This window comes from Labeo rohita, chromosome 8, assembly GCF_022985175.1.
Source record: "Labeo rohita strain BAU-BD-2019 chromosome 8, IGBB_LRoh.1.0, whole genome shotgun sequence".
NCBI lineage: Eukaryota > Metazoa > Chordata > Actinopteri > Cypriniformes > Cyprinidae > Labeo > Labeo rohita.
In genome coordinates, this window is record NC_066876.1 from 28,990,835 (window position 1) to 29,014,617 (window position 23,783).

At 36.7% G+C, this 23,783-nt stretch overlaps 1 protein-coding gene across 4 annotated transcripts; it reads left to right on the plus strand.

The window, feature by feature from the left end:
- Positions 1 to 991: 991 nt before the first annotated feature.
- tasor2 (transcription activation suppressor family member 2) lies at positions 992 to 23,147 on the plus strand. Of its 4 annotated transcripts, XM_051116458.1 has the most exons (23): positions 992 to 1,663; positions 3,077 to 3,225; positions 3,306 to 3,401; positions 3,493 to 3,565; positions 7,352 to 7,443; positions 7,544 to 7,681; positions 7,768 to 7,894; positions 8,004 to 8,030; positions 8,224 to 8,323; positions 8,483 to 8,577; positions 8,691 to 8,791; positions 8,886 to 8,958; positions 9,119 to 9,190; positions 9,308 to 10,219; positions 10,319 to 11,560; positions 11,874 to 12,660; positions 13,347 to 13,773; positions 13,987 to 17,643; positions 17,731 to 17,853; positions 19,587 to 19,740; positions 19,845 to 19,950; positions 20,095 to 20,276; positions 22,755 to 23,147. In XM_051116458.1, exons 1-23 carry the CDS (start codon positions 1,633 to 1,635, stop codon positions 22,850 to 22,852), a joined length of 8,862 nt encoding a protein of 2,953 aa, XP_050972415.1. In that variant the 5' UTR covers positions 992 to 1,632; the 3' UTR covers positions 22,853 to 23,147. The 4 variants fall into 4 exon arrangements, with proteins under 4 accessions (XP_050972415.1, XP_050972414.1, XP_050972413.1 ...); XM_051116457.1 differs by having other exon boundaries at positions 7,768 to 7,895; positions 8,017 to 8,030; positions 9,308 to 11,560; XM_051116456.1 differs by having other exon boundaries at positions 9,308 to 11,560.
- The last annotated feature ends 636 nt before the right edge of the window (positions 23,148 to 23,783 follow it).

Below are 23,783 nucleotides of genomic sequence, written 5' to 3' on the forward strand. Positions count from 1 at the left end.
GGGTATATTTGTGCAAGTAAACCACAAATAAACACACACTAATTTGATCATTGGAACAGCTTATTGAAAATTATAATAATATTATTAATATTACCAATATAATAATATAATAATAATATTACCAATATAAAATCTTAATTTTAGGCCAAAAAAGTAAAATTGTGCAATTTGGTGCAGTTGCTGATATGGCCAGGAAGTAAGATGAAATTTACTACTTACATAAAATGCATATAAATATCAGTTATCAATCTATATCTCTGAATAATATGTGTTAGGAAATATTAAATGCTTAATTTTATGATCAAATGTCTAGTTTCCATTGTGACGGCAAGTATATAATTTAATATATTTAAAATAACTTTTCTATTTGAATATATTTTAAAACTATTCATTCCTGTGATCAAATCTAGCAATCTTCAGTGTCACATGATCCTTCAGAAATCATTCTAATATGCTGATTTGCTTTTCAAGATTTTTTATTATTATTACTATCAATATTTAAAACAGTTGAGTACATTTTTCAAGATTCTTTGATGAATAGAAAATTTTATCTGAAATAAAAAGCTTTTGTAACATTATATACCATTCAAAAAAAAAAACTTTTTTTGCTAAAGAAATGATAGAAATTAACATTTTTATTTAGCAAGGGTGCTTTAAATTCATTTTTATTTACATCAAAGAAACCTGAAAAAAGTAATAAATGTTTTTTTTAGCAGCAAATGTTCTGAAGGATCATGTGACTGGAGTAATGATGCTAAAAATTCAGCTTTGAAATCATTCAAAGTTAGGCTTAAATATTTTCCTCCAAAACAGCCTTGTTTTGCTCTAATTCACAGAGAACATTTCGTCCAGGACTGAATGTTCTTTTTAGACGTAAGACTAACAGGAGTTCAGGAATTCAGTAAACTGAATAGCTCCGCCTAGAGGCCGGAAGAATAACGTACATGAGGCTTTTTCAAAGCAACGACGGTTATTTTTAAAATTCAAGCTACTGGTATCTACCCGTTATCGATATATAACCATATACAACCTCCCTTTGATTTACTAAATCGACATTGAGATATAAATCAGCGTATAATTTGCTTTGAACGGCGTCGTTTCCATACGCCTGTTCTGGGCTGCGACCACTAGCGACGTCAAACGGAGCTACATTCAGGACGCAAGATGGACGCAAACTTCTGACTTTCTGTTTCTTTTTCGTTTCGCTTTTGGTCGCTCAAGCTACTCTCTAATAGACACCGCGCCGTCCCTCGCGTAGGCAGCGTGCGCTGTCGAACGAATTCGAATCCCAGTCAGAATTCGAATTCCGTTAAAAACAGTCCTTCAGACCGATTCGCTGGCAGTCGTTCTTTTTCACAGCCCAACCTTTGCTGTCTTTATGTGGATTCGCTTCCTGGTTGCAACACACAGTCACAGTACAATTCAAGTCCTTCAAAACGCAGTTCAGCTTGAGAGACCAGTCGTCGAGTATAATAATATCCCTTACAGCTTGAAATAAACACTTAATGACTATTTTACGGAGAAGGCGGTATCTTTTTGTTCGTTTGAGTGGAATGTCGTGAGCCGTCGAGGATTAGAAGTATCTAATATATCGAGTGCAAAGCGAAAACCTGGGATCTATGCCTCGTCTTCATGGAGAATGAGATTACTCGATCAACAGAAGGTGACTGGGGTTTGTGGCCTCGTACACACGTTTAGTTTCTGTTTTGACGTCAATAGCGTTTGTATAATCCGCTTTGTGTGTAAATATCAGTGTGTGTGTTTATACATTTCTATATGTTAGGAAATTCCACACTGTTTTTTTGTGCTATTTCTGTTTGTGTTGACGGCTAACGAAATCGGTTAATAAATTTGCGAGTTCCAGAAATGGGTATTTCTATATAGTTAGTCACGCCATTGCAGCTTTATGTAAGATACAGTTTAAAACGACTATGCTATTTTGGTTGAAGAAAGAAGACACGAGTACTGGTTTGGTTAGTTGCTCTTAGCTCTAAACCAGTTCTGCAGTTGAGTCAGCATGGGCCTGGTAAACCTACACGTGATAGTCTTACCTTTGCTCCAAGGTTTTGGATTCATTTGAATAAGGGTCACGTTTTCATGTGCTCTCGTGTATTTGGGTCCATAAGTGTTTCTAGATCTTTCTGCATGATCTATGATATGAAAAGTCTTCTTATTTATATCTTTATGTTTTATCGTTTTGAGACTTCTAAATGTAAATTATGGCTTGTACGGTCAGTAATGTTGATGTATTTACAGTTTTACAGTTGTCTTATGAACCTCATTCCATATATATATATATATATATATTATGTATGTAAATGTTGAGTTTTTAAGATCGAGTCACAATTGATATATTGCAATGTGTATTTTAGTTGTTTATTTATTATTGTTATATTATAAATGTGGTTACTTTTTTAGCTGGTCTAAGATGATCATTAGCTAGTTCTAGCTTGGTTGACAGATGTTTCAAAAACCAGCTTAACCACGTTAAACTAGTATGACCAGCTAATAGCTGGCTTGTCGCTGGTCTAAGATGATTTACTCATTAACCAGCTAGAAACCTACAACCTTAAGATAGATTTTCCATCCAGAAAAGTTGGAAACCCACCATGTGCAGAAGACATTAGTTATTTACTATTTGACATTCTGGTTGTTATATCCTGTCCTTTGAAAGATTAGTGTAGAAACACTAACAGGAGTGTTGTGCAATTGTACTTTACATAAAGACCAATTTTTTTTTTTTTTTTTTTATTTTTTTTCAGCATGAGAATTGCGCAACTGTGCTTTCTTTAATGTCGGATACTTTTTTTTGTTTGTTTTAAAGTTGTTTAGCCAGTTCATGAAACGGGTGATTCTTTTACCAACCACCTTGGATCTCTACCAGAGTGCTTTTACCAACCATTTATCTCAAAATGTCTTTAAGATGTCCTTTTATGGCTTGCTCTCTGGTTACAATTCCAGAGTGACAGAATGTAACCTAGAGAACCGTTCATTTAGTTTGTTATTGGAAAGAATGAATGTTTTGGAAGATTGTGGAGCAGTTAGCATAACTCAAACATGTGCCTTGTCTTACCAGGTCTTCTGGAGCCTGTGCATCCAGGCTCAGTAACCTTTAATGAAAGCATTCTTGCTCCACTTCATAACAATTATTTGTATGAGGAATCAAAAGAATGTTTCACGTACAACTCGGCCCATTTGATCAACAATGGCGCTTTGCAAAAACGGGTAAGTTTTATGTACATGTTCCCCTTGCTGCACATACTGCAGATTTCCATCATGTTTTAATAAATGTCTTCTTCCAACAGTATGCTGCCTTTCGATCAGAGAAACGGGAAAAAGGATATTCTGAACAGGAACTTGAAGAGTCATTTGGTTTCCTGTTGTTTGATGATGCAGACCGGGTACAGAAATACACTAATGGAGTTTACTGAATTGGCCTGATTTCAGAATTGAAACGTCAAACGCATTACTGCAACCTTTGTTTTCCCACAGGCAAAGACAATTGGAGAAACAGGCTTGTTAGTTGGACGAGCAAAATGCACTACTCTTGGAGACTCCTCGAAAGGTAAAGAAAGCTAGCCATTGTGTTATTTGGTGATCATTTTAGCATAACAGCCTGATGTGTTTACTTGCATGCACAAGATAATATTTCACATGTGACTGCAACAAGATCAGCCAAGAGGAGGTTCTGAAGCCTTCATACTTGTCTGACAGGACTTGATGTGAATGTGCTATTGTCAGCAATAGTTACTGGCATCATTTTCATTGGCACAATTTAGTGAATGTCTTAAAATGCTTAGTTTATTTTTTATATATATATATATAGTGTTGTAGCTGCATTGCAACTAAGTAACACTGCCTCAAACCATGTAAATAAATACCAAATACTAACAAAAACAGATGTTCACAGGGTTGGTCAGGAGAACTGCATGTTTTCAAGTTCATCTTAAGTTCACCTACATATGAAAATGAAAAGTGAAAGTATGCTACATAAGAGATGCTGTTAATCTACAGAAAGAGAAAGTGAAGGTTTTCCTTTACACTGGTCTTCTCACTAGTGTATGAGATCAAGTAGCCTAGTTTCAAAAGTATTTGCTGCAGTCTAAATTAAGCATTTGAAACCCCTCTCAAATTTTCTGGAGACTACAGGGCTGTTATAATATACTGGTTGACTGTATCCTATCATGGAGAAATGAAACACGTTTCTAGCAAAGGAATCTCATCAGTCCTATGGAGGAAGTATTATGAGCGGATACTTATTAAGCAGCTTGTAATGAATTTTGTGTTGTACAAGTAGATTTAAAAGGAATGACTCTGTGTTTGGTGAGCAACAAAATTTGAATATGGGTCATCCACAGTGTTTGGCAGGTTACTTTGGAAATGTATTAGGGTACAGATTACAAGTTATCCTATTTAAAATGTAATAAGTAGTTTAACCATTCCAATGCTTGATTAAAGTAATGTAACTGATTACATTTGATTACTTTTGGATTACTTTTCTAAATCTAAATTTCAATTTTTTTCTAAACTGGCAGGGTTAACCTTACAGTAGTACACTGATTACTCTCAGACTTAAAAATCCTTCATCTCTTAAATTAAGATTATAATAATTTAATTTTAAATTATTAATCACAGCCACCACAAAATCAGACATTAGCACCTCTTTTTACTTTGAGATTGTTCTGAGGTTAAATACTGATTTAAAATCATAACAAGATAAAGTTTAATAGCTATGATAGTGTTAGCTATGACAGGAAACACTGGCGTCTAACAAAAAACTGTTAATCTTAAAGAAATGAAGCATATACATAAACCCAGATAGGAAATGTTATTGAATAAGCACGTGTCCTAAAGTCCTGAAACATTTGGTGTCTTATATTTTAGAGCAGTCAGTGCAATTTTGGAAAGAAATCAATCAAATATGTACATGTGAAAATATTCAGATGTAACCCCCCCTTGTAATCGTTAGCATTTTCATAAGTAACTGTAATTAAATTACACATTTTTTTTTCTAAGTAACTGTAACAGATTACAGTTACAATAATTTTGTAATTAAATTACATAATTCCGTTACATGTAACTTGTTACTCTCTAACAGTGGCCATCCAATACTACTACTACTACTACTACTACTACTGCTAAACAATCACAATGAAAAAAAAAACATTGAGAACAAATGGGCCATTTGTTTAACCATTAACATAGTCAAATTCAGCACATATTTTTAGTCAAATTATTTTGGATGATAACAGGTTTCTGTATTTCATCTCTTTATTATGTCTAAGTATGATGTAGCTAGTAAGTTATGCTTAGCTTATGTGGTTATAGCCACGTCTGTTTCCTGTGAGGGGAAAGACTTGATATTCTACTAAGGTTGCGCAACCAAATATAAGTAAACTTCATGTGATATTGACTTTAAGTCACTATCATATCGACAATGTCCTTTTATGGAGAAATATTTTCAGACCTCGTGAATAATCAGTAGGAGGATAAGATAAAGTTTATATCTCAAAATCTGCAAATGGCTGAGGACACAAGTTTGTGAACTTTAGAAATGTTGCTGTATTGTCAGAAGTTTGTTTAGTCTCAGCTCTAAAGATCACGGACAGCCCCCACACTTCACTAACTATCTGAGGTAAACCAGAACATCGCGAACTGGGTGTAAGGGCATACACGTTTTTGTCAACCAGTCTGGAAAAGATACTGTAGTATGTGTTTAAAAAGTCTTTGCTGGAATTGCTGTAGTTTTCCTAAAGTAGTTTCAATGAATCTTTGAAAAATACTGTTTTTGCTTGAAGCATTTAAGCAACAGGTTAAAGGAGAGGTCCACTTCCAGAACAACAATTTACAAATAATTTACTCACCCCCTTGTCATCCAAGATGTTCATGTCTTTCTTTTTTCAGTCGTAAAGAAATTATGTTTTTTGAGGAAAACATTTCAGCTTTTTTTGTTCATATAATGGACTGGTATGGTGCCCTGATTTTGAACTTCCAAAATGCAGTTTAAATGCGGTTTCAAACGATCCCAGCTGAGGAAGAAGGGCCTTATCTAGTGAAACGATAGGTTATTTTCATTTAAAAAAAAAAAAAAAATACAATTTATATACTTTTTAATGCCAAACGTTCGTCTTGTCTTACTCTGCTTGGACTGTTTTTGTTCCGGTTTGTGACAGTTAGTGTATGTCGAAAAGCTCCCATCTCATGTTCTCCCTCAACTTCGAAATCGTCCTATATCACTGTTTTACCTTTTTTGTTAAGGGTATTTGATCTTCTTTGCATGTTCATGTTGCAAAGACTGGGTCGGTACTTCTGCAGCGATGTAGGATGATTTTGAAATTATGAAGTTGAGGGAGAAAATACGATTGTTACGAGTTTTTTGACATACCCTGTCTTGAGTCAGAATACACAGAGTTCATGGAGAGAAAAGCAAGATGAGCATTTGAGATTAAAAAATATTTAAATTGTATTTTTTTTTAATGAAAATTACCGATCGTTTCGATCGATAAGACCCTTCTTCCTCATCTGGGATCGTTTACAACCACATTTAGGATAGTTTGAAGCCGCATTTAAACTGATTTTTGGAAATTCAAAATCGGGGCACCATACCAGTCCATTATATGGAGAAAAATGCAGAAATGTTTTCCTCAAAAAACATAATTTCTTTATGACTGAAGAAAGAAAGACATAAACATCTTGGATGACTGTACATTATATGTGAATCTTTGTTTTGGAAGTGGACTCAACTCCTGTAACTAGCTATTAGTTAGTAGAACTGTAAATTCTACTTTGTTTTCTAAATCACAGTATATTATGTGAAATATTATTATTGACTGAAATCTGAAACAAGTTTTATGTTTTCTATTAAAAGCCTGGCTTTGCGAGACTAGGACTCATAGGCTTAATAATTACCAGTATTGTCAATTAAACTTGTTGGTTGTAGTTTGACATGTCAAGGCAAACAGACCTTCCTGAGAACTCCTTGTGCATCTTTTTTCAAATCCACAAAAACGCTGAAGAACTAGTTTTTCCGGTTTTTGGTGGTCCGTTAATTGCCTCTGTTGGGTATGAAAAAACACTTCTCAGAATTTGGAGTTACACCTCCCACTGAAACACGTGTTGTTTGCTTTTATGTTCAGACAGTAGTTTTTGTAGCATAAAGACTTCTTTGAGGGCAAATTTTTCATGCCCATGGCATATCTTGAACACCACCAGAGCTCTTTGGACCTTATCTGTTTTGGTTGTGAATATCTGAAATGTGTTAAATACAGCTTTCTGTCGTGGAGTTGTTTTCTGTTCTTGGTTGAAGTGATTATCATCACATTATATTTTTTGATATTTACTCCTAAATTAGGTGTCTATATCTCAAAATATGCGGACTGCCTTGATCTGAAGCGCTGGTATGATGGCAAGACTGGCTACATAGTCCTCTTGAAGCTGACCAAGGTATGCACGTTGGTGGAAAATTGTAATTCTTCCACCCACATTTTGTTGCTTTATGCACCAAATACAAACATGTCTTCTTATATATATATTTCAACATCAGGGGAGAGTGAAAGAGGTTACAGACAACTACACCCAGAATTTCACTTCTCCGACAGCCGGCTATGACTGCCACATATCAGATCAGCTTGGTGCTGTGTCTTCAACCACTAGCTCTTTCTTGGCCTATGAGCGAACACAGGTGATAAAGCTCTCAACAGAAATGGTTTCCTGCCTTCCTTCCTTATTATCAAACTGAATATCTTACAAGGTTGCTTTGTCTTGCAGTACTACATTTATGAACTCTGTGATGGAAGCAGTGAAATAGAAAAATGTCCAAGACATGCTTGTCCGTTTGCCATTGTGGCATTCTCATATGGGAAAATGAGCACCACATCAGAGTTGGAGCAAAAAAGGTTTAGCAGTTTTTATATTATATCTAATGAAGAGTATATCTAATGAAGAAAAACATTTTTTACATATGATAATGGTGATTTTGACAACTAAAGATTTTTTTCTTGACTGTTTCTTTTCAAGCCAAGACAAAACAGGTAAGAATTACTGATTATTATGCATTTTCCTTTCTGTTTTTGTGGTGAATTTGCAAATTAGGCAAATAGCGATGTCTTTCTTTTTTATTTATTGTAAATGGTTTTGAACTAATTTTGAATAAGTGCATTTTAAATGTTCCTTTGAGAGTATGTAATTACCAACATGTGTTTCAAGCTGTGTCTCGTATTGTAGTGTTTCTTTACCAACCATGGAGTGGCCAATTCAAGATTGAATCTGCTGTCTATGATGTTGGTCTTCAATCTTCAAGTGGAGCCTGGTTTCCAGCAAAACTGTAGGTTTTATTGAGGGGAAACATTAATTTTTCATTATTGCTATAAACTGGATTTGATAATGTACCACAAAGCTGCCCAGGAATCAAGGGTAGATTATTTAGAAAAACTGTAATATCTACTTACACAATGTAAGACTGAAATGCAAACTGTATTTTCAGCCCAAAGACAGTTAAAATTGACCATGCAATTGGTGTGTCTGAACTGAAGAGGACCTTGCCGCGTGAAATCTTTGAAACTTGCATTGTGGGCGAAGGTGTGTTTAACATTTTAACTTGGTACTTGACGGTATCACCCATATTGGTGCTAAAACTGTAAATGAGCGTTTGGGTGACGTCTTGTAATTTGTTTTCCTCCATATTCCCACAGTTTGTATAGGTGGCAGATGTTTCAACTTGTATGATGTTGTCTCCTCTAAGGCGAAAAATGACCTTGCTCAGATAGCCCAAGAGCTGAAGCAAAAAGACATGGTAAATATGGAAAAGGACATATTTAGCATTGGACAAAACCAATGAGTAAATCTCTCTAAACAAATCTTGACTTATGATCTTTTCCATTCACCAGGCTCTTGTTATCCCACTGGAAGATTCTGGGTTCCTTATACTGTTACACTCTTCGCACCTCTTCTCTTATGAAGGTAAGATGTTGCCCAGTAGACTCCAATCCCACTCATTTTCTTCAAAGTAATTGATTTTTACCATCAACATATGCACCTTTAAAAACAGACCAGTATATGACTGAAAAAAAAAAACCTTTTAAATATTAGTATATTTTTTCCATCTTTCTTTGATTTCTAGATGCAAAGTCGGGTAAGGCAGCAGCACTTCAAGGCATGTTTATCTTCCCAGACTCAAGAACTGTCCCAAGAGGTAACAAGGACATTAATAATTTGATTAATTGATATTTACAGCAGTGTACTTTATGCAGCTTTTATTTGCAAGTCTTCCACATCTTATGAACACATTTTTGTGTGTTTTTATGTTTAGATGCCAAGACTGACCTGCAAAATACTAAGGTATCAACAGAAATAATGCAGGTTATCCCAGCACTCAATTATGCAGAAACGGAGATGGAAAAAAGCCTTCCAAACCAGCAGGGGCCCTCTCAAATATCTTTAGAGAAGCATTTGCAAGACTATGGGACTCTTTTTCACCCAGGACTATTGGACGTTCCCACCAGGGAAGCCAGTATGTTTCCAGATCAATATGATGTGCCTGGTGGTTTTACCCTAATATCACCTAAATGGTCGAAGGAGGCTGGCACTCGATTAAAATCCTATTTTGATGAGCCTTGTGGCTTTACGATTCCAGTAGGGAGGGCGCTGGAGCTACTCACCTCTGGTCGTCAACAGCGTGGTGATGATCACGACGACGATGTCTATTACTATATATCATCACCTGAGGAGGTGCCACAGACTGAAGTTGAGGTGACCAAACAATCGGAGGCCATCTGTAATGCCTCTGACAGGACAGCTGAAACAGTTGAGAGACAAAAAGATGAGCTCAAGCCTTCTTCCACAGAGCAGCCTCAAACTGCTTCGCCAGAAAGACTTGGAAAACTGGGAACAGCTGTAGTTACGGCAGCTGACAGTGTGTTGGAGTATCCAACTTCCACAGTGTCACCCAAATTGGGTGATGTCCCAACAGAGAATTGTGTAAGTATTGAGAATGATGTTGAGAAAACATCTCAAGGTAGTACTAAAGGAGATGCTGGTGGAGACGGTGTAGATTTATCTACAAAAGAGACTCCCATCCAAACTAGGAGTACAAGATTAATCAAATCAACAGAAGAAGGTGCTACTGCTGCAAGCGGGGAGACAGAGGATACTACACATCCTGTAAAAACAAAGCCTGATCCTGATAAGAAAGTAAACCGGAGATCCCTTTCAAGGCGTAGAGGTAGGAAGCGCAAAGGTCATTGGAAAACCATGCAGATTAAAAAAGAAGTTCAAAAAAAGATTGCTTTACCAACTCCAAGTTTGCCTGTCGTTTTGCCAGTGAATTCTCCCGAAGAACCTATGAAAGACCAGATTAAGACTGAAACCGTGCTTGCCGATGACACCAATCCAAGACGCCAGTCAACTCGTAGAGGCAAGGGACGCAGGCAAAGGGGTGGGAATCGAAATCTGAGCAAAGCCAGACAAGCACAAGAACCTTTAATAAGTGTGACAACTGAAACTATAGATGATCAAAGTATAAAAAATGAGATGAGTCCTTCAAAAAGAGATTGGCGGTCTCTTCCAAGGCGTAAAAGATTGTGGAATACCGATGTCAGTCTGAAACGTTCTTTGAGATCAGATGCTGTAAAGAACGATGAGGAGACTACAGTGGATGTACAGCACAATGAAACAAAACAAAGCTTGTCTAGCACACCAAAGAGGAAGATGGAGGGATTAAATTTGAGGGAACGATATGGTCTGAAGACCATAATCACAAACTGTGGTAGAGTCTTTGTCCCGCATGGTTCAGATGTTGACGCAGAATCTGCAAAGAAGGAGAAAATGCACGTTGAGATGAGCATTGACACAAATGCGGAAACGATTTCTCCTGTGGAGAACAAATCCAAACAATTAGTGGAAAGTACGGGAGAATCTCCCTCGATGGGTAAGGAAGAATTGCCCTCTAAAAATCCACTGGTCAATGACGACGAAGACTCAGACAGCACTTCAAACGACATGCCAAGTGCTCTCTTGTCAGCATTAAGGATATTGAGAAAACTTCACAATACCCATCCATCAGAAAGTGACAAAACGCAGGATTTATGTCCAGAAAAGTCTACACCAAATGGGGCTGTAGGTGTCCAGCAAAATAACAAAGATCATCCTGTTGCTGTTCAAGCAGATGCAACTTCCAGTGTTCCCGGAGTTTCTGACCAATCCGTACACATGGATCCAAAAGTATCCTCTCCTGACAAAATAAAAAAGAAATCAAAACATGAAGTGTACAGCGCAATATCTATAAGCAAATTAAAGACAGTGCTCAGAAGGGGAAAGAGGGTGAAATCTCCTTCCCCTGGTGACAGTGCAAAAACTGAACCAGATAACGCAGAGCCAGAGTCAAAAAAAGGGAAGTTGGCCACCAGCATGGATCCAAAGTGTGATACTGCCAATAATGAGCTGAAAGACAAAGAATCACAACCAGTAAATGATGAGGCACAGCCTATGCCAATGAAAAGTGTGGAGGTGACAAAACAACATGTGTCATGGAGAGGTCTTATTCACAAGGCATCAAAAGAAAATGGTAAGAAAATTATTAGTTTACACATGCCAAGAGTGGGAAAGTGTCCAAAAAGTGTATTTGCAACCGGTTTCATTATGTTTCATTCTTTTTAGTAGTCACTAAATTAGACTGGCTTGATATTGAGGCATGATTATGCTGGTGTATTAAAATTGGCCCCACGTTTTCCATCTCCATCTGTCTGCCTTCCGTGTGCATGTTTTTCTGCTTCTTAAGTTTACTCTACTTCCTCTGATTCTTTTGCATGTCTGCATGATTATGCACTTCTTCTACTGCTATTTTATGCTTTGTCTCTGTTTTTGTCTATTTCTTACAGGGTCCCTCAATTTTGACACATCAGCACCTTTTGAAATAGCTAAACACGCTGACCAGCAGCTCATATCTTCGCTTATTGGGGATAGGGTGGGAAAAAGAAGAATTAGCACTGATGGCAAAGCCAGTGCAGAGAGACTGGGCACGGGTGCATCACTGCCCTCAGATGCTTTGAGTTTACTGGCTGACTTGGCCCTTGGTGCGAGTAACGATAAAATGTTAACGAACTTAGAAGCCAAAGCTGGCCAGGAGGCCCTTGATGGAGTGAAGGCCACCGGCTCCCCGGAGTCAGTCCTTCATGCTCTTCTTCGTTATCCATCTGCCAGATTTAAATTACCTCCCAGGTCTCCTTTCCCAGAAGGTCTTTTAGTGACTGGGGAACTGATTTTGGAAATATCAAAAGAGCATTCTTACTCACAGCCCACCTCTCCGCTGTCAGGTTTGTCAGGTCCGTCTCCCAAGGTTTCTTCTCCTCCATCTGGAATTGTAGAATCGCCTCTGTCATTGAAAACTGGGCTTCATTTGAACCTGCCCAAAGATGCCGTGGCCTCGAGTCAACAAGAGGAAGGCGGAAAAGCAGAATGGAAGCGTTTAATTTCTCCAAATAAGCAATTGCCGGAGATCCTCAAGACGAAACCAAGGAGATCAAGAATTTTACGTTACAGAAGCATAATCGAAAAGGAGGGAAAGATTCAAGTGACAAGGATTTGGAAAGAACCATATGATTTTAAATTTGACAGCAAGTTCACCAATGACAGTAAAGACAAAACTGTCTCACGAGCACTTCATGGGTAAGTACTCCTTTTTGCCCCTAAATTTCAGTTAAGGCTTAATTATGATTATTGTTGTGAAAATTTAATATTGGTTTTATGTTGATTTTTGGCCAACAAGCTATTCACACAAGACAAATATCAAAGCATTATGGCTTTTAGTTGAAGTTTTTCGTTTTTTTTTTTGTCTGCTGGTCCATTGACACCATTTTCATTTTTTTTACTTGCCTTTTCAACATTTTCATTCAGCCTACTAAAAAAGAAAATTCTAGAAATTATATGTTGTTATGTAACTTATATTTATATAATTTATATACAAACATTTGCTGGAAACAATGACATGATGCAAACTATTACTCATTGATTTTTCAGAATATTCTGATTCTATCAAGACTATAACAAGTCTTTACAGTTACAGTTTCTTTAATTTAGCCAGATAACATTTTTAATCCAGGTGCTGACAAATCAGTGGAATTTGCAACACCAGTATAGAATAATACAGAGCACCAAATGTCTTGAGTTTGCAAGATACAAAAATACCACATACTTAAAATATGCCAAAGATGCGGTTTGCTTCTCAGTCACAGTTTTTGTGGAGAGAATGTGAGTTGAACAGTTTTTGTGGTAATCTTTTGCCTCATCATAACCCATAAATAGACATTCCAAACAGGCTCTGAATTTCTTTTTCTCTTTCCTAATATTGACAGGAAGTGGAACTTCAACATTGAAGACACCTATGAGGATGTCCATCTCATTTTTCACATGTGGATTGGTCTTTTCTATAGTAAACCCACCTCCAGGTTATTTCACCTTGAAAACTGTAACGCGCTTCCAAAGGAGAAGGAGGTTGAAATGGTTCATTTGGACATAAATGCTATTCAGAATGCCGTGTCATTGCTCAATGTTGATTTAAGCCAGAAAGCAGACTCTGCCAAGCCTGTGCATGCTTCATCAGAGGTTTTGGATCTTTCTGTGAAAAATGATGAGCCTGCAAATCTTCGATCAGTCACAAATCAGAGCAAAAGAAAAGACAGTGCATCACAACCTGGTGAAACGTCATCTCATAAGAAGAAAACTGGACCAAGGTGTTCTGGGACAAGTCTCTCCTCAAATCCGAAAGTTAGAACATTGATGGTAATGTATTATATCTTACACCATTAAAATTGTATTGAATTTAGGTAATGTAAACAAGGGTATTACTTTTTTCCTTCATGAGATTTATGTTAATCAGTTTTATATACATATATATATATATATATATATATATATATATATATACATATACATATGTACTTTTTGTACAATGTGTGTGATATTTATTTGCATGCTTTCATTTCTCTGTTACAGAATTATAGATCTGCTATGGATGTACCAGTGGAAAGTTCAGTGCCTGACAACGACAATGACACTGATGATGAAAATTACATCACCACTGACTGCTCTTATTCACAGCTCTTGGAAAAAAACAGTGCATACAACCAGTTGTGTGAGAAAGCATCAAATATGAGAATAGGCGTTCGGATACTTCAACCAAAGGTCAGAAATGTTACAAATAATAAAGCGTCCACCAGCATAACCACTTCTGGTCAGCAAAAAATTGGTGTTTTCCATCAAATCCTTAGTCCTATAAAACCATCAGCATTCTCAAAACCACAACGTCTGGTTTTGGGTAGGAAAAGTTTTGATCTGGGTTTAAAGAATGAAACTGGGCATGTACTGCATGCAGTACCGCAAAAGGGGAATGTATCTGACTGTGCAGAGAGTAAAAAGATTTTTGAAGCAAAGAAAGATGTGTGCCCAGAAGCTGTGGTTGATGAAAATGTTGACAAGACATTAGAACTTAAAACTGGAGCATCCATTTTGGTCCAGGAGGAGAGTGTATCTGTAGCTGAAGAGAGTAAAGTCATGTCAGAAGAAGATAGCCAGGATGGATGTCTGACGATTATGGAAGATGGAAATGTTGAAGAAGACATGAGTTCTGAAACGCCTAGCCAAGATCAGACTAATACTGCAGAGCATAAAGAGACTGCTCATGCAAAAGAAGATCTTAACCCTTTACTAGATCTGACAGATCACACAAACATGGTGGATGAGTCCAGAGACACTTCATCCCATGAGACTAATGTTGAAGAGACTTCTAATGCAACAGAAGAACCTAAACCTGACACAAGTCTGGATGACCATGTTGACGAGCTAAGTGATATTTCATCAGATGAAGCGAGAGTTGAAGAGCTTAATGAGACTTCTAATACAAATGAAGAACTTAAGCTTGTGCCTGATCTGAAAGATCACACAAATATGGCTGATGAGCTAAAAGATGCTATATCAGAAGAGGCTAGCATTGAAGAGTGTAATGAGTTTTCTAATGCAAAAGAAGAGCTTGATCTGAAAGACCAATCATCCCATGAGGTTGATGCATCATTCCTTAAGTTTGAAGGTAATAACACTAAAGAGCCTGTGGAAGAGAAAGAAGGTTATACAAGTGAGGAAATAATGCAAGAAAATGACTTTAACTCTAAGGATGAGGCAAACCTGGTTGGCAGTGATACTGAACATGAGACATCCACAGAAATGGAGGACCATCTAGATGATTTTGCTTTGGTTCTGGAGGATGATATAAACAGTGTCGATATGGAATTCAGTGACGAGGATTCTGAAACCAAGGTACAGGTGGAAGTTTATGAGCAAAACAGCTCCAATGACAAATCATCTGCCTTCATTGATGATGACCATGACGAGAAGATTCAAAAGAGTGAAAAACAACCTCAGACACTAGAGGAGGCAAACCTTGAAGAAGACACCCTTGAAGAATCCAGCAAAGGTTCATGCCCAGGTGAAGATCAGCTCATGTCTGTTCAAGAGAAACACACCGCAGCTGCTAATAATGATACTTCTGATGTAATGCATGATGAGAGTGAAACCAGGACTGTTGAGCAGAGTATAGTGGTCCAACAAGAAGCTCTTGATGTTTGTCAGGATGAGTCAAAACCAACAGATACTGTTGAACACACCAAAATAGATATTAGTCATTTGGAAAAAGGTGACGAAAGAGATTTAAGCCAACAAGATGCATCTGAATTCACTGATGATGCACTTGTTAACGAGAATGAAACACAAAGCCAAGGTTCTTGTAAAGATCAAATAAGCGAAACATACCAAGACTGCCTGTCTCTGAAAATTTGTGCATCACCCCCAAATACCACGACTGACTCCCATAATGAAGCAGTTGCTCCTCAAGCTTTGACAATCAACAAACCCTCAGAAGTAGATGTAAGCAGCATGTGCTCTACTCCAACTCAAGATGAAATTTCATGTTATCCAGAAGTGAACAAAGCATTCCGGGAAGAGGATTTGAATAAGGAACTGTACAACCCAGAAGATACTGATCACACTGACATGAAGCCACCTAAAAGTCCAGTAAGCTCCCAACCCCATGTTTTTACCCAAAAGCCATTATCTGACTTCAAAGGACATCATGAAGAAATCCACAATGATGAACTAAGGTGGAAGAGGAAGAAATACCCTGGAACAATGGATTTTAAAGATAAATCTGCAATAACTACTGAGCATTCACCCAGTGAGGACTCTCTTCCGTTAAAGCACAAACTCTATCCTGCCTCTCAACAAAAAGACGACGAGACCTGTAATTTCATAGAGGGTGCATCTCAAAATGATTCTGAACTCTATTACGGAGACGATTCGCATGGATATTACCATAGATCTGATGAAAATATACAGTGGCATGATTACCAAACAGAGGAACCTGTTGACGACCAATTGTACCATTGCGAAAACGACTCGGGTGGGAACAATGATCAACCTGGTTGTTCTAAGCACATCACATCTGAATGGGAGTATTCGTACAAGCACAAAAAGCGTGCACAGGAAGAGACAGATGACTATTGTTGGGGAGAAAAGAATTATAAATCAGACCCTTTCAAGTACCCAATAAAGGTTACTTGTACTGCAGACTATGAGACGGAAATAGGCCGAAGTTCAAAAAAGAAGTCTAGAAAAAGGAAATTCCATGGTGCCTTCTGTCAAAATGCTGAGTGGGACGATGAAGACTTTTCCGAGAGCAGGCTAAAAACGTCATACTTTGAAACTTATCAGACAAAGCCAACTAGGTCAGTCATAGTTAGTTCCCTTCCACATGATAAGCCAAGCAAGCAGCACTTTGACTGGCGCAGGTATTTCAGAAGGGAGGTGACTTGCAGTCAATTATTAGATGCGAGTGAGAGGGATAACAAATTCGACATTCCACCCTCATCCATTGTCACCATTTTGGACAGGAAAGGAAACCGTGTTACGTTCAATAACTCTCCTACTATGAAACCATCTTTCGATGGAAGTAGTTTGACTGAAGGTCTTGAGGACTCTTTTAATGACTGGCAGGAACAGCAAAGCAAGGCTGATGTGACCCGGTCTGCAATTGATCTTGAGTACCTAATCTTCTCTGAAAATATTACTCGGGTTCTCAAAGAAACTAAGAACTCTGTCAGTACCACATCACACTGTAGGTCAAATCCTGACCCGGCTTTGTGTCCAATGACTGTTCGGTTTTCAAATCTCAGTGAAGTGGACAGCTCTGTTGAACTTAGTAAAGCACAGTCATCACTTACTGATTTTAAGATTAAAGTGGACATGTCTGACAGGAAAGAGAAAAACCGTCAACCACATCTCCAAAGGCTTTTCTGTGAAAAAGGCAGTGAGGTTGAGTTCTCTGGGATATCAGAAATAACCGAGCAATGCGCTGTTGCGTACAAGTCCATGATGAACGATGTCTGCAGTGGGAAGACTCTGCCTCGTCCAACTGAGACAAGAAAGAGGAAGTTTGGTCGAAAGAGCATTGGCTGTCATCCTGGACTCCGTGGGCGCATCAAGAAAGATGTTTTCGACAGTCCTCATGACAATCTGAAGACTATTGTGAGACAAGCGTCTAAGACTAAGTACAGGTTCTATATCCTTGTCACATCAACAGATACCTTCTTTGAGGAAACCAAGGTAAGAAAGTCAGTGCATTAGAAGAATCATATAAAGTAGACCAAAACAGTGAAGAAAGAGTTTCATGTAAATTTCTATGATTTGTAGAACCTTTTGGAGATTGAGGGCCATATACCGGTTAAACCAGACGAGTTTGACCTCAATGGTGATGATCAATCTCCTCTGCTCATTGTACTGAGGAATGAGGACATTGCAGATCACATATGTGAGGTAAGTAAAGAACTAAATTTTAAAGCACTAGTGTCAGTTCCTTAGTAACTGACACTTAAGCCGCTTTTCCACTGTCGGGCCGAATGGTTCTTAGAACGGTCAGGTACGGTTCCAGTTGTGTTTCCACCTGAGCCTGGTACGGCGCGGCACGATTACAAACCATTCTCGGCACGGTCAGACAACCGTGCTGAACCGTGCTGATAGAGTGTGTGTGCTAAGCGAAAGCGCGCCATTTGATCAAACAGCCAAGTAAACAGCTACACTGCCTTCATAGCTCATGCATTAATACTGTAAATAAATGTGGTATTTTTTAGAAAGGGGTTACCTTCTGTGTCCGTCTCCGTTGGCATGCATATCCCCTCAGCATTTGTTGGTAACGTGATACCTGTCGTCGCCTTCTGTTTATTTTATTTAAACAAGAGTTGTGTCCTTTTTTCTGTTATTTATTTAGTAAATATTGTTTATTTAGTAAATATCATATTTAAAAAAAGGAGTCCCAAAAACAGAAACATCTGATCATTGTCCATATGGCTGTTTACATTACAATTGCGTTACCAAGGCAACGACTGACACATTTGTATTTACATTTTATTATCAGTACCACAGTGGAAAATGAAACCGGATCCGTGCTGACTGGCCCGGATCGGAACAGAACGGAACGGTTCAGCAAAGAGAACGGTTCGGCCCGACAGTGGAAAAGCGGCTTTAGTAATTCCTTAGTAAATGTATTAAGCTAAAAATGTTTAAATCACACTGTAAGTGGATGATTTGCCCTAGAGACAAAAAGGCAGCTTGAAACATTTTATTGGCTCCTTTTAGTAAAAAAAAAAAAAAAAAAATATATATATATATATATATATATATATATATATATATATATAAGCATTTAAGGATAGCATTTATTAGGTTAGATACTTAAAGGGATAGATAACTTAAAAATGAAAATTCTGTCATTAAATACTCACCCTCATGTCATTCCAAACTCATTTGACCAGGGGTCACCAGACCTGGTCCTGGAGGTGTTCCTGCAGAGGTTAGCTCCAACCCTAATCAAACACACCTGAACCAGCTAATCAAGGTCTTACTAAGTATACTCGAAACTTCCAGGCAGGTGTGTTGAGGAAAGCTGGAGGTAAACTCTGCAGGACACCGGCCCTCCAGGAAGAAGTTTGGTGACCCCTGTGTTAGACCTTTGTTCATCTTCAGAACACAAATTAAAATATTTTTGAAATATGAGAGATTTCTCACCCTGCATAGACACGGCTCCTGCGTCAGCAGCCCCGGACACGTGTCATGGTACTGTCATGAATGTGCATTGAAGACCGACATGGAAGAGAAGAAATTATTGAATAAAGTTGTTATTTTTGTTTTCTTTGTGCACAAAAAGTATTCTTACAGCTTCATAATATTTCTGTTGAACCGCTGATTTTTACATGGACTATTTTATCGATGTCCTGACTACCTTTGTGGGCCTTGAACGTGTCAGTTGCGTTGCTGTACATGCAGGGTCAGAAATTTTTCGGATTTTATCAATAATATCTTGATTTGTGTTCAAAGATTAACGTAGGTCTTAGAGGTTGGGAACAACATGAGGGTGAGTAATTAATGACAGAATTTTCATCTGGTGAACTAACCGTTTAATTGTGGATGCAACTGCAGTAAGTAACAGAGGTCTCTCTGTTAACTTCTTGTTTAATTGGAGTTGAATTCTGAATGTTTTTCTGTTTAACCAGGTACCTCATTTGCTGGAGTTAAAGAAGTCGCCCAGCGTCGTGTTTGCTGGCATCGACCGACCTGATGATGTGGTGAACCTCACTCACCAAGAGCTGTTTGCTAAGGGAGGTTTTATAGTATGTGATGAATTGGCTCTCGACACACTCACTCTAGGTACCGATCAAGTTTCTACACAAATTATGCATGTTGTTTTACTGGAGATGGACTGATACATGATGACATTTTTATTGGACTTATCTTGTCACATTCATATGAAGATGACATGAAGAAAGTTGTTGGCATCCTGGAGGAGTTAGACAAGCAAGGGAAATGGAAATGGTTTCTGCACTACAGAGACAGTCGCAGACTTCGGGAGAATGCAAGGTATCAAAAATATTTTCCCACCGCTGGATGTGTGGGCCTTCAAGGACTGATCCCCATTGTGTTTATACAAAAGCTACGATTAGTTAGTGTTTGCGTACACCGTTGTTGGCGCAGAGTCTTAATCTCCTTGAATCTCCTTGACAGGTCCAGTCCTGAAGCAAGTAAGAAACAGCAGTTTATCGATTGCTGTCAGAAAGCTGGCGTAATCGAGGTCTTGCCGTATCATGACTGTGATGTCATGTCACGGGAACGACCCGACTACCTCTTCTGTTTGACTCGACTCCAGATTCAAAACGCCTCTGTTAGGTTTCCTGTGTTCATTACAGGTAAGTGTTTAGATTTTTGTGAAAAGTCCACAGTTAAAGTACTATGAATAATCTTTATGAATAACATTTAATTTAACAAATTAACTCAATACATTTTTTTGCCAAACATAATTAAAAATAGTTATATTTAAATTAGGGCTGTCAGTCGATTCAATTTTTTAATCTAATTAATTACATGGTGTGTCGATTAATCAATCAAATTAATTGCAATGTACATTTGGCTGTGAAAATACCCACAAAAGATTATTTAAAGCTATTTTGTGTTAAATGAGAAAAGTAGACGTTACAAATAGTAGCTTTAGAAAGAAATATTTTATTTGTTTCAACATAAAATTTATTACACATAAACATTTAGGCTGCAACAGCCCAGTTCATACAATGATTCATTTAAAACACGGATTCATTTAGAAACTAAACACAGCTGTGTTGCTCGGAGACGTGCATAACTAATGCATAACTGGTGGTTGTTGTGTTCCTAAATGCACACCGATATCCTGAAACACCGGATCACAAGCAAAATGTGCGTTTTGCTTTGAAACATGCAGTGCAACAGATCTACTTATTTAATTAAATAACAGCCTTTTTGTGATTTAATAAGGGCACTAAGCCACATTGCACTTTTGATTTTAATTTGTGTGACACATGCGTTGCCAAAGCATTCATTCATATAACCACATTTTCCAATTGATGATAAACATCAGTGTCTTTAGATGCATCACCCACATATATAATAATGGTGTGTTTGGCTCGGTGTGTTTATAGATTAATTTTTGTGATATTTGATGCACATAAAATTTGAATAGAAAAATACAGTGTTTAATGTCGTTAATAAGAGAATATATTCAGCAGTGACTCGTGTCTGTCTCGAGTCAGTTGCTCACGAGTCCAAATCAAGTCGCAGACTCAAATTTCCATCTCTGATACTGCTCTCCACTACAGTCTTGTGGTTACACGTTATGACTGGAATGAACTAGTGAGAATTTGTTTCCTGTTATTTTAGGTTTTATTTCTGTTTCTTGGTTCCTGGTTGCCGTCTTGTTTCGTCACTGAGACCATAATCAGACAGGCTGATCTTTAGCTCTTGTAGGTTTGGTCTGAAAGTTATGAAGGCAAGACACTACAGGCAGAAGCACTTCTTTTTTTTTTTTTTTTTTTTTTTTTTCATGCACCTGTCAAGTTTGGGATTAATGGCTTTTCATTAAAATTTCTTTTTTTTTTTTAGACAAGCTTAAAGAAAACATCCAAAATACACTATTTGGATCTGCAGATTTCAGTTACAATACATATCTTTAAAGTACATTTTCTTATTAACTATTTTGATATTATCAGATAATGAGATTTTTTTTCCTGCACCAAGGCAAAAATCTCCACTTTAGCGGTATTTACATACACCGAAACGTACTATCTATTTTAAGTAGGGCTGGCAAACGATTAATCGTGATTAATCGCATACAGAATAAAAGTTTGAATTTGCCTGATATATGTGTGTGTGTACTATGTGTAATTATTATGTATATATAAATACAAGCACATTCTTGTATATATTTAAGAAATATTTACAAGATAAATAGAAATTTTTTTATAGAATTTATATTATATATATAAAAAATATTTTGTACAGAACACATTTCTCTTAAATATATACATTAATTTGTTTGTATTTATATATATATATATATATATATATATAATTACACACAGTACACACACATATATTAGGCAAACTCAAACTTTTATTTTGTATGCGATTCTTCGTTTGCCAGCCCTAATTTTAAGGTTTTTACAGAGGGTTGTATTGTATATAATTTGCCTGATGCAACATTTTATTCATAAAAATTATGAAAATGTGTTTATTTACTGGCTGTTGACAGTGTTTCTTATTTATGGAGTGATAAAAATACATATCCAAAATCTCCTCTATAAAAACCTTTGACTAATGTGTCAACAAAATGAATCCAGTGGGGTTTTTTTTAAGAAGTGTATGCAGATTAGTGCATATATATATAATTTAACAATGCCTAATTTACATATTTAAACATAATTCAAAAAATGTTTGCAGTTCCTATTGTATTCTATTCAATCAATTGGGGAACTATGGTGATAACTATTGTTGATGTATTTACGTATGTATGTATTTATTTTTACCCTATTCACCTGTGGTGTCTCGCCTAAATTTAGTCTGGTAATATTGAGAATATGACCGATCATATCATAAGTTTAATTTCCTATACATTATCCATTTTACTATATAAAATATGACAACTGGCTTATCCTGCTGCTGATATCTGAGGTTTTTACTCTAGTTTCACTATTTAAGCTCTCACACCTTTTTCCTTCTTTAAATTAAACATTTTAAATATATTTTAACAATTACGGTTTTATTAAATTATTATCAAAATGTAATAATGCTTACTGTATTTGTGGAGAATATATTGTGATAATTTTGTAAAAACTTTTTTGTTTTGTTTTGTGTTGCAGACACCCCAACTGAATCTTTTGGAACAAACGGAATTTTAACAATGAACATTTACACATTCTCACGGATTCTTTCAAATGATACTTGTTCTGTGTCATAAATTGGTGTTTTTTTTTTTTTTTTTTTTTTTTTTTTAATTCAAAATCCAATATCTTACCATTGGTAAGTTCAACTGTGTTCATAGAAATAATTTATTGTTTATCGTAAACGTTTATCTATATTACTCACATGTTAATTGCTCACCGTTTATAAGCTTTCCATTGAGAGCTTTACCGTCTATAACACAATGAAAATGTACAAATTTAGGTCATGAAAACGTTTTAGTATGTTTTAACCTGACGTTGTTTTTTTATAGATGAAATTTGACTGAAACTCTAATAAAAGAGCAGATTTAATATGGTTGTCATTCAGCTTTGTGTATTTAAAAACATGTCAATTTGTAGATGCAGCATATTCTTTTATCTATTGTGGGTATTAAGACCTAGAAAGATTCAAGCAATGTTTATTTGTGTAGTGTTTTTCACAATACAGACTGTATATGCAATACATAAAAATGTTGGAAGAAACTGATCATAATATGCGTTTAGCTACTAACAGTCCACTAACTTCTGTATGATTAGCCTACTAGACTTTTGTCTTTGCTCTGCTCTGAAAAGATTTAACATACAGATAATAGCTGATCATTTGTTGTAATTATAATTATAGGTTGTGATCACCCATTTAGTGTTCCTTTGGTTGGTTTGGTAGTTTTTCCTTTGTAAGAGTCCAAATATATTCTAAACTATATTGATACTGTTTTGAAAAACAAACAAACAACAACAACAGAAAACTCTAAGGAATCAATGAATCGCCTGAGGGGGAAAAGTCAAGGTAAACACTTTCCTTATAGATTGTGGTTTGTGTTTTACTGTAAAATGTGTTTTTTCTTTGTTTTTTTTTAAACTTCAATTAGACCTGTCTCCAAGATATTTTTCCCAGATTTAATGCATTGACATTATGTACAGAAGAAGTATTGTGATTAGGGAATAGTA

Coding starts and splice junctions, on each gene's coding strand:
- tasor2 (XM_051116456.1), top strand. CDS start 1,633: ATGGAGAATGAGATTACTCGATCAACAGAAG. Junction 3,226..3,305: donor ATGGCGCTTTGCAAAAACGG/GTAAGTTTTATG, acceptor TTCTTCCAACAG/TATGCTGCCTTTCGATCAGA. Junction 8,578..8,690: donor AACTTGCATTGTGGGCGAAG/GTGTGTTTAACA, acceptor ATATTCCCACAG/TTTGTATAGGTGGCAGATGT.